Source organism: Carcharodon carcharias, chromosome 20, assembly GCF_017639515.1.
Source record: "Carcharodon carcharias isolate sCarCar2 chromosome 20, sCarCar2.pri, whole genome shotgun sequence".
NCBI lineage: Eukaryota > Metazoa > Chordata > Chondrichthyes > Lamniformes > Lamnidae > Carcharodon > Carcharodon carcharias.
Window position 1 is genome coordinate 19150903 of NC_054486.1, and position 18345 is coordinate 19169247.

At 41.1% G+C, this 18345-nt stretch overlaps 2 protein-coding genes across 9 annotated transcripts in view; one reads left to right on the top strand and one right to left on the bottom strand.

The window, feature by feature from the left end:
- Positions 1-18345, top strand: part of pcnx1 (pecanex 1) — a 296740-nt gene that overhangs the window by 271160 nt on the left and 7235 nt on the right. For all 8 annotated transcript variants that reach the window (XM_041214599.1, XM_041214600.1, XM_041214597.1 and 5 more), the window contains 4 exons: positions 4553-4783; positions 9569-9843; positions 13776-13975; positions 16505-16941. In XM_041214599.1, coding sequence (XP_041070533.1) covers positions 4553-4783; positions 9569-9843; positions 13776-13975; positions 16505-16941 — 1143 coding nt within the window. The remainder of the gene's footprint in view (positions 1-4552; positions 4784-9568; positions 9844-13775; positions 13976-16504; positions 16942-18345) is intronic.
- LOC121292522 (polypeptide N-acetylgalactosaminyltransferase 11-like) overlaps positions 1-18345 on the bottom strand; it is a 108557-nt gene that overhangs the window by 52984 nt on the left and 37228 nt on the right. The window lies entirely within an intron of this gene.

Sequence of the window (18345 nt, forward strand, 5' to 3'; positions counted from 1 at the left end):
TCTGTATCTTAACTCCCATCTACCTGCCATAGTTCAGTAATCCTCAAAATCTCTGCCTAACAAAAACCTACCCATCTCAATTTTGAAATTTCCAGTCAACTTAGCCTTACCGGCTTTTTGGGAGAGAATTCCAGGTTTCAACCACCCTTTTGTGAAGATGTGCTTTCTAACATCACACTGAATTGCCTTCCTCTAATGTAAGGGTATTATTCCTTGTTCTGGACTCCCTCCACAAGAGGAAATAGTTTCTCTCTCTCTGTCCTGTCCATCTTCAACACCTTAGTTTTATCTCCTCTTAATCTTCTGTACTCTGGAATACAAGCTTAGTTTATTCAACCCGTCCCCATAAGTTAAACCTTTTAGCCCTGGTATCATTCTAACAAATCTATACTGCATTCACTCCAAGGCCAATATATCCTTCCTGAGGTCTGATGCCTAGAAATGAATGCATGGTTCCAGATGCAGTCTAACCAGAGTTTTGTACTGTAGCGTAACTTTCATTTCTTTGTATTCTAACCCTCTTCAGGTATTCCATTATCCTTTGTAAATTTTTTCCTACTTGTCCACTAATTTTTAGTAATTATTGTGCATGGACCCCTAAATTACAACAGTGCAAGGATCATATCCTTTTATTTCTGTTGGACTGTTGTCAAAAAACTTATCTTTTTATTTTCTGTTGGACTGTGGATTAAAATTACAATGGCTGCAGTTTGAAAGACAAGTCCACTGGAACAGGATGAGAGCTATATACAATGTTGCAGTCCTGGAACAGAGTGTGCCATGAAAGACAGGATGGTGCCGGAAAGGACCAAGGGAGCTGCCTGACAACAACATTTTAATTGACTCTTGACCATGTGGCCAGGTTTTGTGTGAGAGCAGTGCAGCAGAATAGCTCCTAGCCTGAATGGAACAAGACCTAAAACCTCTTTTTCCTGTGTGTGGAAGATTCCAGTAATTCCCCAATAATAGCTAGCTGGCTTTTTCTTCTCATATTTCTATAACTTGCTCTCTCTCTGAAAACCCCTGTCAAGAGGCAAAAGGGAAAATCACTTAGAGACATTGAAAGGCAAGTGCTCAACCAATAAACTAAATACTGAAAGTGCTGGAAGACCACCTCATGTCATCAACAAGAACTGAAAGGAATTTGGAAGACAACGATCAAAATCAGCCCATCGAATCCTGTATTCTGGAATTGGTGCTATTGAACTGTTTTGTCCCACCCTTAAAATCCATGTTTGTGTGTGTCTTATGTGTTTTGAATGTGCATGTATAGGGATTTAAGAAGGGGTAGAGTTTAGGTTATAGAGTTAGAAATTAGCAGTTCATCTTTCTTTTGCCACTGGTTTGTCAGTTTATCCAATAAGCAGTTATTTACTTATTAAGTTTACAAACCTGGTGCTTGTATTCTGTTAACGTAAATTAAACAGTTAGGTAGAATTGGGGCAGTCTGGTGTTTTGGTCAAACTTTTCACATTTGTCGCGGCTCGAGGAACAGTGGGGTTTGATATTACAGCGCACTATCCCAGTGAGTTGTGACAACAGTGACTGCACTTCAACAATTAATTCATTGACTGCCAAGTGCTTTAGAATATTTGGAAATGCAAGCCTTTCTTTCTAAATCCCACGTACTTAGCTTCTCACCATTTGGAAAATATTCTAATCAATCTTTCTTGGGTCCAAAGTGGATGATTTCATACTTCCGAAAGCTGAATTCCACCTGCCATAGTGTTGCTTGCTCACCTTGTCTATCAGTAGTATCCCTTTGCAACTGTCTGCACCCATCTAAGCTACTTACTGTACCACTTAACTTAGAACCATCAGTAAACTTGGATTTACAGTTTTTTATTCCTTCATCTATGTCATTTATAAATATAATGAAAAGTTGAGGCCCCACTATGGATCACTGGAGGACACAACTAATCACATCCATTATCCCTATTCTCTGTCTCCCACATCCTAATCAATTCCCTATCCATGCCCTTGTACTACTGGTATGAAGGTAAGCAATTTTTCAAACAATTACTTAACTGTTATAACATAATCTTGCAGTTCACTACAATGTTGACACTCTCAAGCAAACTCTAATGAAAACAGAAGCTAACCTGTTTGACAGCTACCCTCCCACTGCCCTATTCTATTTACAGTTGCTGGTTCATCAGGAGGAGGCCACTGTACTTCCCAAAAGAGAGAAGGAAAATTGTTTGGGTTGTCCTAGTTGGTCAGTGCACCACAGGGGTTTAGAGATAGTCTGCAATCAGAAAGGTCATCTGATCACCAGTAGATGGAATTGAAATCAAGGGGTAGATTCCCCATTTATTTTGGAGGGTGGGGGGAAGAGGAACATTTCTATAAAATCCATGCACGAGATATCGCTAAATTAATACTAAAAACACAAGTAGAGATCGAGTTACCTCCTCCTAATTATTCCATGATTTAAACAGCAGTTATCTATGCTTTACTGCACACAGTTCTCCACATAACTGATGTATAGGTACCTCCAGTAGCAAGAACAGATGCAGCTGTCTGCAGTAAAACATGGAACTTATTCTGTGGAAATTGCAAAGGTGAAAGATAATTGTTACCCCTATTGGGTCCTGACATTTGAGTCTACTACATAAATCCCTCAATGTGAATTGTTAATATTTTAGCCACATAACAATGTACTCAATCAAAATATACTGATGTTATGTTGCAAAATTTTGCAGAATTGAGCATCTAGTTCCCAGTACCTATTTGGAGGAGTTGCAGTTGCCTGCATTTGAAATTCCTGGGTTGTGGCCTCTCACTGGCATGCATTTTCTAGGAGTTGCAGGCTGGAAAATATTACAAGCATTGAATATGCTAAGTTTGATGAAATAATTTAAAATTGATTTAAATAATAGAAACTGTAAGGAAATCTGCAATTTACCACAATCTTTTACTCAATGAAGTGTTAACAGGCTCCACCACTCGAGTTTTCAGGTATACTCTTAGTTGCCGTAAAATGTTCTAAAACTTAAAGCGTAGTGATGTTTTGGGCTGAAGACGACAGTCTAGCTGACTCTTTCAAGCCTCTGATCAAGTTTGTTACTATAATAATAGCCCTGAATCCTCTTTATTAACACATTTAATCTGTCTTCTACAGTTCATTCATTAATGCTATCTTTGAAGCCATTACTGTTTTGTGGAATTTTAATGTTGTAACCGGTATTAAGTATGCTCGAAAAACTGTTTGCAAAGGCATAATTTTGACAGCTTTCTTTGCCCATATAAAATTCAGAAATCCTAAACCTCCATAAAATTGATGTAATTAACTACAGGAACTCTATTTTCATGACTTTTAAAAATACGTTTGAGCTTTTGGAAAGTAGAACATGTGATTTAAGGGGAAGGACATTGTGTTCAAAGTGACTTCCATATTGTCTATTCAAATGAAAATTGAAAGAAGCAAACCTTGACTAAAATGTTGTAATGCTTACCAAGGAAAGATACTCTATACGTCCCAGAATGGCTCCACTGATTGGGATGGAGGCCACGACTTTGCACATCCAATTTTTAACATGCTATTACGGGAGTAAGGGTATATCCAGAATTTCTCCCAGGCTGGTCTAAAACCACAATTCTCACTGCAGTCAGTGGAGCCACTGTGGCTAGAAAAAGCACTGCACTGCCTGTCACTAGACCAGTGGGCCTCTAATTGAAGAAAAATGATTTTTTTAAAACACAAGACTTGTACCTTTTTGAATGGACAATAACAACATAAGAACACAGAAATAGAAGCAAGAGTAGGCTATTCAGCCCCTCAAGCCTACTCCGTTAGCCAGCAAGATCATGGCTGATATGATGTGGCCATAACTTCACTTTCCTGTCTGTCCCGCTTAACCCTTGACTCCCTTGTTGATTAGAAATCTGCCTAACTCAGCCTTGAATATATTCAATGACCCAGCCTCTATGGCTCGCTGGAGGGAGAGAATTCCAGACATTAACAACCCTCTTGAGCGAAGAAATTCCTCCTCACCTCCATCTTAAATGGGAGACTCCTTATTTTGAATCTTGCACCCTCGTTTTAGATTCCCCCACAAGGGGAAACATGCTCTCAGCATCTACCCTGTCAAGCCCCCTCAGAATCTTGCATGTTTCAAGATCACTTCTCATTCTTCTGAATTCCAGTAAGTACAGGCCCAACCTGCTCAGCCTTTCCTCAAAAGACAATGCCTTCATTCCAGGAGTCAGCCTGGTGGATCTTCTCTGAACTGCCTCCAATGCAAGAATGTCCCCCCTTAAGTAAGGTGACCAAAATTACACATATGTGTGGTCTCACCAATGCCTGGTACTGTTGTAGCAAGACTTCCCTACTTTTATACTCCACTTCCCTTGCAATAAAGACCAATATTGCATTTGCTTTCTTAATTACTTACTGTACCTGCAATAGGGAAACAAAATTGTCTTCCTGGACTTTGCTGCCTCTTTCCTTCTAATCACATTATTAACCAGGCAGTTTTTTTGATTTTGCCGTTTCAAAGATTCTTAAAATCAAAGCGTTTCGTTAAGTTTTGTCTGTTTATGTCTTCAGGATCACTTCACCTCACCTGATGAATATGATGATCCCGCGGTATTGTTCGATGCCATAACATCCCATGAGCAGAACTTAGTCATAGCTCATGAAGGAGACCCAGCCTGGCGAAGTGCGGTGCTGTCCAACTCCCCCTCGCTGTTGGCTTTGCGACACGTTATGGATGACGGGACCAATGAATATAAAATCATTATGCTGAATAAGCGATATCTCAGTTTCCGAGTCATTAAGGTACATTGCTTTAAGGTTGCATTGTTATATTAGGTGTTTGGAATCATCTTGTGCCTTGTACGGCCATAGAAGTTTGTTGCACATAGTCTAGGACTGCCCAGAAAGTCCATTTCAATCTATAGCTTATTCAGTTTCAGTTTCACACCTTAGTATGCAGCATTTACACAGGTGCACCATAAGACCCTGCTGGTAGTCCAGATGATATAATGCAGGTCATGAAGTTCAGAGATGCCATTAAATAGTTTATATTTGTATTTTATGGTCAATGTTACCGGTTTGAAACAATACAGCCTTTTTGAAATTTATCTCTCCTGTGGAGACAGAAGTAGAGATTGTGATTGTGCTGTCCTTCATGTGGCATATCTGTAAGGAAACCAGAATAAAGCACTGAGGAGTTGTCCTCTGTAACAATTAAGTCAGTGGTCCTCAATAACCAGAAATCTAGTGGCTCCCAGTGGTTAGCAAACCAGCAGCTTGAAACTTGAGACTCAGCAGTGGCCTGGAGATATTTCCCGTTTACAAAACTCGTCCTGGAGAAGCTGGGCTGAAACCCTACCCATAACATTCCTATGTCGTTCTCCCCCATTTACCCTTCTTCCTGCCATTACTCTGAGTCTTGCAATTCACATTGCTAAAAACAGAAGGAGTCTGACTCTGTGGGTTCCTGTTTAACTGGCAGCTTATGAAAGCCACAACATTTTGGGTGTTTGGTGCAATCAGCTCTCCAAAGGCCAGATTTATATCAGAGAGTGCTTCTGATGCCAATAATGTTCCTCCTTTGCCATTAATGCTTCTGGCAGTGTAAAGTTACCATAAGGTTCACACTAGTCTAGTATCTTGGTCAATTAATGGATGCATGAGTTTCATTATATTAAAAAAAAGATGCTTATGGCCTGAATTTTTCCTGCATTGAGTGGGCTCGGTGGGAGGAGGGAGAGTTGGGTCCAGCGCTCTTTCACACGTGCATGTGAAAGAGCGCTTCAGTCTCCCTGAGGCACGGAGTTGCTCAGGGAGATTGAAGTGCTTTTGAAAAAGATAATTAAATGCAATAAAAATTTAATGAAACATGTCCCCTCAAGTGACTGTGTCACATGAGATGGGACATGTTTTTATTTTTCAAAAGAAGTTTTTATTCTTTTTGTAAAAGCTTTCAGAAACCTCATCCCGCTGGTGAATGAAAACGTAAAGGCTGCTTGGCCTTTTTGCCTGCCTGCCAACCATTGGGCAGTGTAAATTTGAAATTAATTAGTTCCTTCATGGCCTTAATAGGTCTTTTAATTATTGGCGGGCACGTAGCTGACTCCATTGCCTGCCCATCAATACATCACGAGACATTGGGACGCACGCCCGACATCATCGCGTGTCATTTTGCGTGCCAGTATGTCGGGCCTGTCCCCGCACGCCGACTAAAAAATCCTGGCTTATGTCCCCGCTGCTCCAACTCTCGCTGGCAATGGTCTTGTTCCTCAGTTGTATTATAAATTGCAGCATAATCTTTGGGACAGTGAGCTAAGTGTGCCACTTTCTTGCATTCATTTTTGTAATGTACAGCAGGTTTTCTGCATATCAGCTGCACTGTGGTGGCCACCATCCCTCACTTTACAAACCCACTGTGATATTTTGGCTAGTACATATGCTCAAATCATGTCAGGAGTACAGGTTAGCTAGCAGCATGTGTAATGACTTTGTGTTGTGGCATCACAGCTAAAGTATATTGCTTTCAAGCAGCTGTTTACCGGCCCCAGGACGACTGGTAGAAAAAACCAGACCTTCCTGACAGCCAGCTTGGTAAATTTATTTTGATGTGGTGACCTGCTGCATTAGTTCTGAGATATGGAATCTGGCAACTGAAGATCAATATAAAATCACTCCTGCCTATTTCTAATCTCCTCCACACAACCGTCACTGTGCTGCTCCACTCCTGGCCTCACGAGCATCTCCAATTTTAATTGCTCCACCATTGATGGCTATAGCTTCAGCACAAGGCCCTAAGCTCTGGAATTCCCTCCCTAAACCTCTCAGGCTCTCTGCCACCCTCTCTCCTCCTTTAAAAAGTTCATAAAAACCTATCTCTTGGATGAAGCTTACGCCATAATATCTCCTTATGTGGGTCGGTGTCAAGGTTTATTTGATAATACACCTGTGAAATGCCTTGGGACATTTTACTAATTTAAAAGTGCTATGTAAATTCAAGTTGTTGTAGTAGTTGGCTTCGGTAGCTAACTGATCAATAAGTGCCATTCTTGTGTATCAGCCAGTGCCTGTGTATCAGTAGAAGTATCTGCAGGCTTATTGATTGGAAGTAAAGGAATCAGGGTCTGTTATCCTCCTGATGTCCTTTGAACTGGCAAGATATCTGCTCCACAGACAAACTCCACCAAACCCAATGTCCATTTAAACCCAATGAAAAAGCAGAATAAGAAACTCTACATAATTTTTCAAGGTTTCCTTCTAGCAACATCATTGGTTGAGAACTTCCTGGCAGGGCAAATAGCATTTTTTTTTAAATTTAATGGGGAAAAACAAAAGTTGCACATGTTTATGAAGATCAGTAACCCATGTGTAGGACAGTGCAGTGACTAAGGCTTTTTGATTTAATCTGCACAGCTTGTGTTGTCTTCCTGCAGCCTAATCTCCAAGAACTTCTTTCATTTCAATAAATCACCTCAAGTATTTGAATTTTGATTGGTTCCTCTGAAGATTTTTTTTAATTGAGCACATGATAGTTTGCTCCTGCTGATCCTGCATCTGCTGTATTTTGCTTTTGTATTAGTGTTTCATGTGCTGATGGTGGTTTCAGTCAATTAGACTCGAGCTATTCTGTCACTAATGAAGACTTGTCACAATGCAGGAGAATTCATTGACCATAAGTGAACCCACTTAACTGGGTGGAAGCTGACTTGCACAATATTTATATGGGTCTGGTAATACTAGCTACACATCCTGAGCTCTGACTACCCTGAATTTTATAGGGTCTTAAAAGAGGTGGCTAATGAGGTAGTAGATGCATTAGTGTTAATTTTCTAAAATTTGCTAGATTCCGGAAAGGTTTAATCAGACTGGAAAGTAGAAAATATAATCCCCCTATTCAAGAAGGGAGGGAGGTAGAAAATAGGAAACTATGTGCCAGTTAGTCTGATGTCTGTCATGGGGAACGTGCTAGAATCCATCATTAAGGAGGTTATAGCTGGGCAGTTAGAAAAACTCAAGGTAATTGGGAAGAGTCAGCATGGTTTTGTGAAAGGGAAAGCATGTTTAACTGATTTACTGGAGTTCTTTGAAGGAGTAACTTGTACTGTGGATAAAGGGGAGCCTGTAGATATACTGTACTTGGATTTCCAGAAGACATTTGGTAAGGTGCCACATTAAAGGTTATTGTGGAAAATAAAAGCTCATGGTGTAGGGGGTAACATATTAGCCTGAATAGAAGATTGGCTGGCTGGCAGAAAACAGTGTATGCATAAATGGGTTGTTTTCTGATTGGCAAGATGTAATGAGTGAAGTCCCACAGGGGTTTATGCTGGGGCCTCAGCTTTTTACAATTTATATCAATGATGTAGATGAGGGGAGCAAAGGCATGGTAGCTAAATTTGCAGATAACACAAAGATAGGTAGGAAAGTATGTTGTGAAGAAGACATAAGGAGGTTGCAGACTAATATGGATAGGTTGAGGAAATGGGCAAAAATCTGGCAGATGGAGTATAATGTGGGAAAATGTGAAGTTGTTCACTTTGGCAGGAAGAATAAAAAAGCAGAGTATTACTTAAATGGGGAACGACTGGAGAATTCCGAGGTACAGAGGGATCTAAGTGTTTTCATGCATGAGTCACAAAAAGTTAGTATGCAGACACAAGAAGTAATTAAGAAGGCTAATGGAATGTTATCCTTTTATTACGAGAGGAATTGAACATAAAAGTAAGGATGTTATGCTTAAATTATACAGGGCATTGGTGAAACCATACCTCGAATACTGTGTGCAGTTTTGGTTTCCTTATTTAAGGAAGGATGTAAATATGTTGGATGTGGTTCAGAGGAGGTTTACTAGATTGATACCTGGAATGAATGGATTGTCTTCTGAGGGTAGGTTGGACAAGCTGGGCTTGTTTCCACTGGAATTTAGAAGAGTGAGGGGTGACTTGATTGAAATATGTAAGATCCTGAACGTTTTTGACAAGGTGGACACGGAAATTATGTTTCCTCTTGTGGTTGTGTCCACAACTAGGGAACACTGTTTTAAAATTAGGGGCGTGCTCCTTTAGGACAGAGATAAGGAGAAATTTTTTCTGGGGTTGTGTGACTTTGGAACTCCCTGCCTCCGAAGGCGGTGGAAGTGGGGGTCATTGAATATCTTTAAGGCAGAGGTAGATAGATTCTGGCTAGGCAAGGGAATCAAAGGTTATCGGGGGTAGATGGGAATGTGGAATTAAAAATACAAACAGATCAGCCATGATCTTATTGAATGGTGGAGCAGGCTTGGGGCTGCATGGCCTACTTCTGTTCCTATTTTGTATGTCTGTATGTCAGCAGTTCCATGGGCACCTGTATGCATGTACAATTACAGGTAGATGCTTTGAGATTCAGAACATGGAGAGTTGTATAACGTATATTTTGACACTAGTACCAAAAGAGTCACTTCGACAGTCAAAATAGCTGCTCAGTTTGCAACACAAGTCATGTGTAACATCAGTGTCAGATTCTAAAGCTAAAGTGAAGAAATAGAAAAGAAAAAAATCGAGTGATCTCTCAGCTGTATTTTATCACAATCTTGTCTGTATGTGTGTGCAGGTGAACAAGGAATGTGTCCGGGGTTTGTGGGCCGGACAGCAGCAGGAGCTGGTCTTCCTGCGAAACCGCAATCCAGAACGAGGAAGTATCCAAAATGCAAAACAAGCCTTAAGGAACATGATAAACTCTTCGTGTGACCAGCCAATTGGTTACCCCATTTATGTTTCTCCACTCACAACATCCTACTCTGATACACATGAGCAGCTAAAAACCATCCTGGGAGGACCCATAAGTATCACAAACATACGGAATTTCATTGTGTCTACATGGCACAGGTAAGTGTCCACACTGCATCTCTAAAAATTTTACTTTTGTCAAAAAAACTTTTTGTATAGTTTTGTTCAGTAACCGAAAGTATCAAATAATACACAAGTGACAAAACTCCACGCATTATTGAAGATGGATATAGGAGTTGGATAAAAAGTTGTGTCCAATTGAAGTCGATGTTACATCCTCTTGGGTTAGATATTCTTTTTTCATTTCAAAATGTAATTTCAAAGTTTGGCACCACATTTACCAAGTTCTCCCTGACCTGGAGATGCTTGATACTTGTAGTGGGTACCACAAATGAGACTATGTTGCATCCCACACCTTGATGAATACACACACACACACTTACCAAAATAAATTCCTCTGTTAATGCTCCTTTTTTTTAAAAATTCATTCACGGGATGTGGGCTTCGCTGGCTGGGCCAGCATTTATTGCCCATCCCTAGTTGCCCTTGAGAAGGTAGTGGTGAGCTGCCTTCTTGAACCGCTGCAGTCCATGTGGTGTAGGTACACCCACTGTGCTGTTAGGAAGGGAGTTCCAGGATTTTGACCCAGCAACAATGGAGGAATGGCGATATATTTCCAAGTCAGGATGGTGAGTGACTTGGAGGGGAACTTTCAGGTGGTCGTGTCCCCATCTATCTGGTGCCCTTGTCCTTCTCGATGGTAGTGGTAGTGGTCGTGGGTTTGGAATACTGCTGGTTCCCTGTCATCGTGCTGCCTGTTTTGGACAGTTCAAGCTTGTTCGTGTGAAGATATGCTGAAATATCAGGAACAAAATTGGGTTTGAACCTGATTGATGGGATGAAAACCTTTTTTCTGCTAACTTGGTACTGGGTAGTTTGAGCTCATATTGAGGATGGCGTAATGTAGGTACACATTGCTCCGACAGTTTCGATGCAAACTGGCAATATAACTTTGATGCACTCCTCTAAGGATAGGCTGTACACCTGCATAACAGGTGTAAGAGTTAAATTTAATATGTATCCAGTCTATCTGTATCTGACCTGATGGGGTGTAAAGGAGGGTTGGCTCCTCTCACACGTGGGCTCACCATGCACTATTTGGAGTGGCTCTTCCTGTGTTGGTCCTCATCTTCACCCAGCATCAAGATTGGTTCAATGATAACAATAAGGTAATCTAGAAACCACTCGAGGAGAAACATCACCCCTACAGGGTTCACCTCAGTGACAAGTCATCACTATCCAAGTACGATGCCAACCAAAACATCCGCAGGACTGTCCAATGCAAGCTCATAGAGATGGCAAGACATTTGGCTGAATTGGGAAGCAGACGAACTTCAGTTATTTGCAGACCACAAAGACTGGAAGAGATTGTACAATGCTCTGAAATCTGTCTGTGGACCGCAGTCTACTGATTCATCACCAATCCTCGGTGCCAACGAGTCAACACTGTTCACAGAAGAAGCCCAAATTCTAGGAAAATGGGCAGAGCACTTTAACCACATCCTCAATCAGCCTTCATCCATCAGTGAAGAAATAATCAACAGACTGTCATCAGCTGCTCCCTTGATGATCCTCCCACACTGATAGAAATGATGGATGCGATCAAACTCCAGCTTCAGGAGCAGATGCTATCCCAACTGAGGCCTACAAGGCTGGGAGGGGTCAATGCCTTGGTCAATGCCTCTTCAAGAAGCCCACTGAATTCCTTCAGTCTTTGTGGGAGCAAGGAACCATCCTGCAAGAATACAAAGATGCTTCCATTGTCCACCCGTACAAGTGAAAAGGAACTTGCCAATCTTGAGACAATCACAGTGGAATCTTACTTCTGTCAGTCATCAGCAAAATCTTTGCCAGAATCCTTCTAACTGCTTAGTGCAACACCTCGACCTGGATCTGTTGTCAGAGGGTAAATGCAGTTTCAGAAAAGGCCGTGGAACCACTAATATTTTGTTTGCAGTTAGACAGCTCTAGGAGAATTGCCAAGAACAGAACATGGACTTCTATATCACGTTTGTTGACCTGACCAAGGCCTTTGACAGTCACCTGCGAGGACCTTTGGAAGATAATGGAGAAATTCGGCTTCCCTGAAAAATTCATCACAATGGTTTGACAGTTCCATTACAGCATGCTCGCATGTATCTTGGATGATGGTGAGTCTTCTGACCCATTCCCAGTCGCTAATGAAGTTAAACAGGGCTGTGTGCTAGCCCCAACCCTCCTTCAGTATGTTTTCCTCAGCCATGCTCACCAATGTCTTCCATGACGGTGATCCTGGCATGAAAATCAGGTATTGCATGGACGGGAAGCTGATCAATCTGCGATGACTCCAGGCAAAGACTAAGGCCTTCAAGAACATACTTTGCAATTTCCTAAACAAAAACAGAAAATGCTGGAAAAACTCGGAAGGTCTAGCAGCATCTGTGGAGCGAGAAACAGAGTTAACGTTTCAAGTCCGTATGACCCTTCATCATAGCTGAAGAGATGTGGAAATGTGATGAAATTTACACTGTTTAGGGGGGCAATTTCCTGTTTACCAATGACTGTTGACTAGCTGCCGGTTCGGTCAGGCAATGCAGCATGGACTTGTTCTCCAATGCTACGACCACTTCAGCCTTACAATCACCAAAAAAACTGAAGCAATGTTCCAGCCCGTTCCAGAAAAACCCTATTTGAGCCCAAGCTTTAAATTCATGACTAAAACCTGTTAGCAGTGCATAATTCACTTCATCTTGGCAGCACACTCTCTCGAGCTGTCAACATTGATGAAGAGACATGCTCTACACATGCAAGACTTGGCCTGTGTACCAGGATCAGACCAAGAAGCTCAACCACTACATTAAGGCAGTCATAACTGAGTTGGGCTGGTCATATAGCCAGAGTAAAAACACAAAATGCTGGAAAAACTTGGTATGTCTGGCAGCATCTGTGGAGAGAGAAACAGAATTAAAGTTTCGAGGCCATATGACTTCTTCAGAGCATATTGCCAGAAAGCCTGACGCTCGCTTACCAAAGCGAATCTTCAAAGGAGGGTTTGAGGCTGGGTTGCACACTCATGCCAGTCAAAGGTAGCGCTACAAATACACTGTGAAGGCTTCACTTAGGAGTTTTGATATTGACTTTGAGTCCTGGGAGAAGCTCACCCAGGATTGCTGCATCTGGCACAACCAAATTAAAAATAGTGAGGCCTCCTTCTAAAGCAAGGGCATATCAGAGGCAGAGAGAAAATGCAAGGAGAGTTAATCCTGAGCCATCAACTTGCCAAAAACTCAATCGTCTGTGCTATTCTGTCCTATTTCCAGCAAAAGTTTCTGGGTGCAAATCAGCTGTAGCAGTCACCTACATACCCACCGGAATTCCACTAAACACCCCAGATGATGAACGTGGTCATCTTCGTCTTGAAGGACGATCGAGAACCTGACATGACCATGTTAAGTGCCAAAAGTTGGCAGCCAACAGTAGCATTAGTAAAATATTCTGCATTCATATTAAACATGTGTTGCTATTTGTCTAATTGGACAAATATTTGTTACTCGACACAAGCTTCAGATAGGAAAAGGAGGGAAACGCTGAAGCTGGTTCTAATTAGACAATTTGCTGTCTGATAGGTTTGTGGTCAAATGTGACAGAAATTGTCTTGTCACTTTATACATTGTCATCAAACGGTGCAAAACCAGCTTCCAGTGAGAACAGGTGGAAGAACATAAAAACTGATAGAGCACAATGTTACCTGAGAACACGGCAGAAATAGCAATCATGCACTACAGTTTTTTTTCTGCTCAGGATCTGCACAGGTACCTCAGTTGAGACTGGGATATTTGTGCATTGTGAGTTGTAAGAAAGAGCCCATTAAGCTGCCCTAATTCTGCCACAATCCTGGAGTATAGTGCTCCCCTGTCAGAAGGTGACATACTCTTGCTGAACAAACTCAACACAAGTGGCCACACACTAACTGAGGTATCTGTTCTCTTCAGGTTACGGAAAGGATGTGGTGCTGGTTGTAACAGTGGTGGAAATATTGAGGATTCAGATGCGGGTGGAGTCTCCAGTGCCAGTAATAATGTAACTGCAAATGAGTCCCAAAGTAGTACTTCCCATGGAGGCTCTGGACCAGCTGGATATGGGCCTGGAGCAGGTCTCCAGCCTCCAGTCACATCTAATCCACCCATATTGGGTAAGGTCATGTTATTCTGTGTTATATTTGAGCACATTTTTTAAGACAGATTCATAATTGTAAGTCCCATCAGTATGAGCCCTATACTCAGTTACTGCACCATTAGCTAAAAATATTAATGATGGGTTCAGTTTCTTCTGTTAGTCCATTGCAGATCGGTTAAGCAGCAAGCTGTCAGAGGACACTGAACCTGCCGGATGTTTCAGGAGATCTTTACTTGATGCAGCTTAATTTGGAGGGTAAACATTCACTGACATATTCAGAAGGCATTTTTGGTAAACATGAAACAGTTCATTTTGCATTGGACCCTTTAAATCAGGCATGACATTTTAAAAATAACTCTACTGTACAGTCAGTATTGATGTGTTTCAAAATTTATTTTTCTGTCTTTGATATTAGCTTTGACTCAGTGGGTTGTCTTGTCTGTTAAAAAAGGCTGTGGGTTGTTGCCAATGCAAGAACATGAGCACAAAATATAGATTAGCATTCCAGTGCAGAATTAAGGGACTGTTGGTGTTGCTGTCTTTCAGATAAGACATGTAACTGAGGCATTGACTGCCCTTCCAAGTAGATGTAAGTGATCCCAGTGTGCTATTTTGAAGAAGAAAAGGGGAGTTCTCCCAGCCTCCTGGCCAATATTTATCCTTCAACCAACATTACTAAAACAGATTTTCTAGTCCATTATCTTACTGATGTATGTGGGACCTTGCTGTGCACAAATTGGCTGCCACATTTCCTGCATTTACAGCAGTGACAACTTCAAAAACTTGCTAGTCTTTGAGACTTCATGTGGTCCTGAAAAGTGTTATAGAAATACAAGTCATTCTTTCTCTGGTACTAGGCTTCAGAGGGAGTCGAGCACACATTTTGAAGATATGCAGATTTTGTAATAGGTCCTCTTATAGATACGATAGCCAATTATTTTTGGAATAAGGCTGGCAGCTATGAATTTTTAAGAAGCTACGGCAACCTGCTGAGGGATATAAAAAAAATCTAAGAACAGTCTTGGAACTGGGACTGCATCAAATAAATAACAAAATGGCAATATTTACTTAACCCCTGCAAAGGGGTTAAAGGGAAATAATTGTTTATTGAGTTCAGTAACTAAATTGCCTTCTTTTGTTTTCCTTTGAGGAAATGGATAACAGTTCTATTGTAAATATCTATTTAAAATTGTGCTTACAGCTTGTATTTCCTGCACGAGTTAACCTTGCTTCTTGTGTCATATTTTTACAAGAATGTTTTTGGGGTTTTTAATGTAGCAAGTAATCCCACAGTGTTTCACGAAGGTGTAAGGCAAAACTGGCTGCAGAGCCGAAGGAACTATTAGGAAGACGTTAAATAGATTGAAAAAGAGGCACTGTCGCTTTTAAGGAAGGATCCTAAAGCGGAGAGGGAGCTGGAGAGGGAGAATTGTTTAGGGAGAGAAATTTAGAGTGTGGGTCCTAAGTGTCCACAAATAATTAGACAAAGGGGGGAAGGATGCACAGAGGCTGCAGTCAGAAGCAAGGAGAGCTTAGGAACTGTAATGCTACTGGAGGTTAAAGAGATTGAGAGGGGCCAGGACATGGAGGGATTTAAAAACATGAATTTGAATTTTAACTTTGAGGCATTGGAGAACAGGCAAAAAATGTGGATCTGTTAATGGCTTAATTACAATTTTCACAAAGGCTTCAGCTTCCCTCAGAACCTGGGCTTTGACCTGATATTTTTTAAGCTGAAGTCTGAACAAGTACAGTGCAAACAATTTCCAGCATGCATCAGTAGCATTGAAATATTTCTCTGTCTCTCCAAAAATCTATTTTCAAAATTGTTTGATGGAAAGCTGCAGGATAAATTTTAAGTGATTTATTGAGGAAAATTTTTCATTGATTTTTTTTTTTCCCAGTGGAGTTGAAGCTTGAGTGAGAGAGAGGGAAAAATATTTACAACATGAACTAGCGTTCGAATTTGTTTATTATAGCTTTTGACAGTGTTTGAATCATACTGCATAACCTCTAAGTTTCCTTTAAAGCTGTGCGGGTGGAAAGAAACCCAGAGGGCCTTTCTTCCTCCTAATTTAAGTCATTTTCTGAGGATGGAATATTGAAAGCAAGCAAAAAATTTAATTCTCACCTGCTTATCATCCATTCAACACCACCTCTAGTATAGTTAGGTTTGAGTTTATTATTCAACATAAGAATGAGAAAAATCAATAGTTAAGGCACTATTCCAGGGAGGAAGATTCCTTGAATTTATTTGTGACTAATTGTTGATGAGTGATTTATTACAGCACTGAGATTGTAAACATAATTAGGTATTACCAAAATGCTATGATTTAAGATGTTTGCTATTCAAAACATAGCATCGTAGTTTAAAACTAAGAACCTGGGTTGATGTCTAAGGTGTATAAAGAGTTCTGAAAAAGAATCCTATTGGACTCAAAAGGTTAACTCCTGTTCTATCTCCACAGATGCTGCCAGACATACTGAGTTTTTCCAGCACTTTCTTTTTATCGTACAAAGAGTTATTTGTTCTTGGTTTCAACAGGCACCAGCCACAGCAGTCACTCAGTGCAATCCAGCCTCGTCAGACATTCCCCTGCACGTGCCTCAGTTGCCAGCCAGTCTTCATATCGATATAACACCCGTCATTCTTCCTTACGGACATCAGCCACTGGCCTGGTGCCATGCCGCCGTTCATCCACCAGCCAGTTGTCTTTGCGAAACCTGCCCAACTCAATCCAATCCCGACTGTCTATGGTGAACCAGATAGAACCATCAAGCCAGGCGGGCACTCTGAGCATACAGTGCGGCCTGCCCTCATCCAGCAGCTCCAGTCAGAGCATTCCCATCTGCAAACGCAACACACTGGCAGGACTTCTAGGAGCAGAAGGTGTCACCAGTGTGGACATTCAGCCAGGCAGCAACTCGAGCACAACATTTAACACACCTGCCAAGAAGGAGGAAATTAACTACAGAGTCCAGGTACATGCTCATTAAGAAATGTTGTATTCCATACAAGCTGGAGATGAAATGACATAGCAGTAAACATTTCCTGTTGTGCTTCCTCCATTTAAATGAGATGTATCTTACAGCCAGCCATGAAGCCACTTTAGAGAATTTATCTTCCAAATTAAGCCAAGGGACAGGTGGCCTCTGACTTTGGGATCCAACTGAAGAAGCCCAAACAGCTCAGTTCTAATTGTGTTTATATTATCACTAGCTGGTGTCATGTTTTGTGAGCCCTGACATTGGAAAGGGCTGTTCTTGTGCTGTTGCCTCACCAATAGATAAATCTTAAATCAGTACATGATCTTTTAGTATCTGTAGCTTGAAATTAATGAGAACATTAACAGCTAAATCAATGTGTGGCCCACAAGGCTTCATGATGTCCTTTTCAAGAACTTGAGACAAATGTTTTGGCCTTACCTAGAGTAGCCTATTCGACCTGCGTGGATGGACATTGTACTCACTCTTTGTCTTCCCCCAACATCTTCCAATGTGGACAAATTGCCCGTCTTAGCTGGACGATCACTCGGAGGGAACAGAGGCTTTGCTACTCCATTCCTACGTTGTGGGCTAAATAGCTACATATACCTGTAGCTATATCTGTCTGATCCATTTACAGTTACAGTGCGTCATGGGGAGAGGAAAGTAAAATGGAACAAAGTAGCAAAAAGTGACCCCTCAAAGATTCGTTAAAGATGGGCAGGCAGCAGGGAGTATATTTCCTCATGCATATTTAATGCAGTGAAGTACAAATCTACATTTATCTCTCCAGCTAAAAAACTTTGTCACTGTTTTACCTCTGAGACTCAGGTTTTACACACAACTCAGGCAGCAGAGACCCGTTGAAAGTATTTATGAGCAAGTACGATAATCAAGAGACAGGGATCAATTTAAAGTAGTTTGAGCAATTTTTCAGATCCAACTGGGAGATGTCCCAGAGCAAGTGTGAAAAGTAGAAATGCTCCGTAAGTTTAACAGTGGTCTCCAATGAGGTCAGGTCATTCCTTAGCTAAACGCTCATGGCAACCAGAATGCTTCAGCTGCAAGGATTCAAAATGGGGAACTAGTAGGTAAATATGAATGATTTTGTAGTACAGAAACATTTCTGAATATTTTTGCCTGCATAACAAGTCTCTGTGCTCTCTAATTTATTTTACATAATTTTTTTGAAAAGTGTAATAGAACAGTTTGTAAATGTAAATTTGAGGTCTTTGGGCAGATTTTACATTTATCACTTGGGAGCAGCAGAACGATCATTGTCATTGTGTTAAAAAGAACTACCCTGGAACATTCCATTCAAATGTTATTTTGGTAACTAGGGAAGATTGACACAGATTGTGCTCAACTTTACAATATGGCTATTGACATCTAATTTCTGCA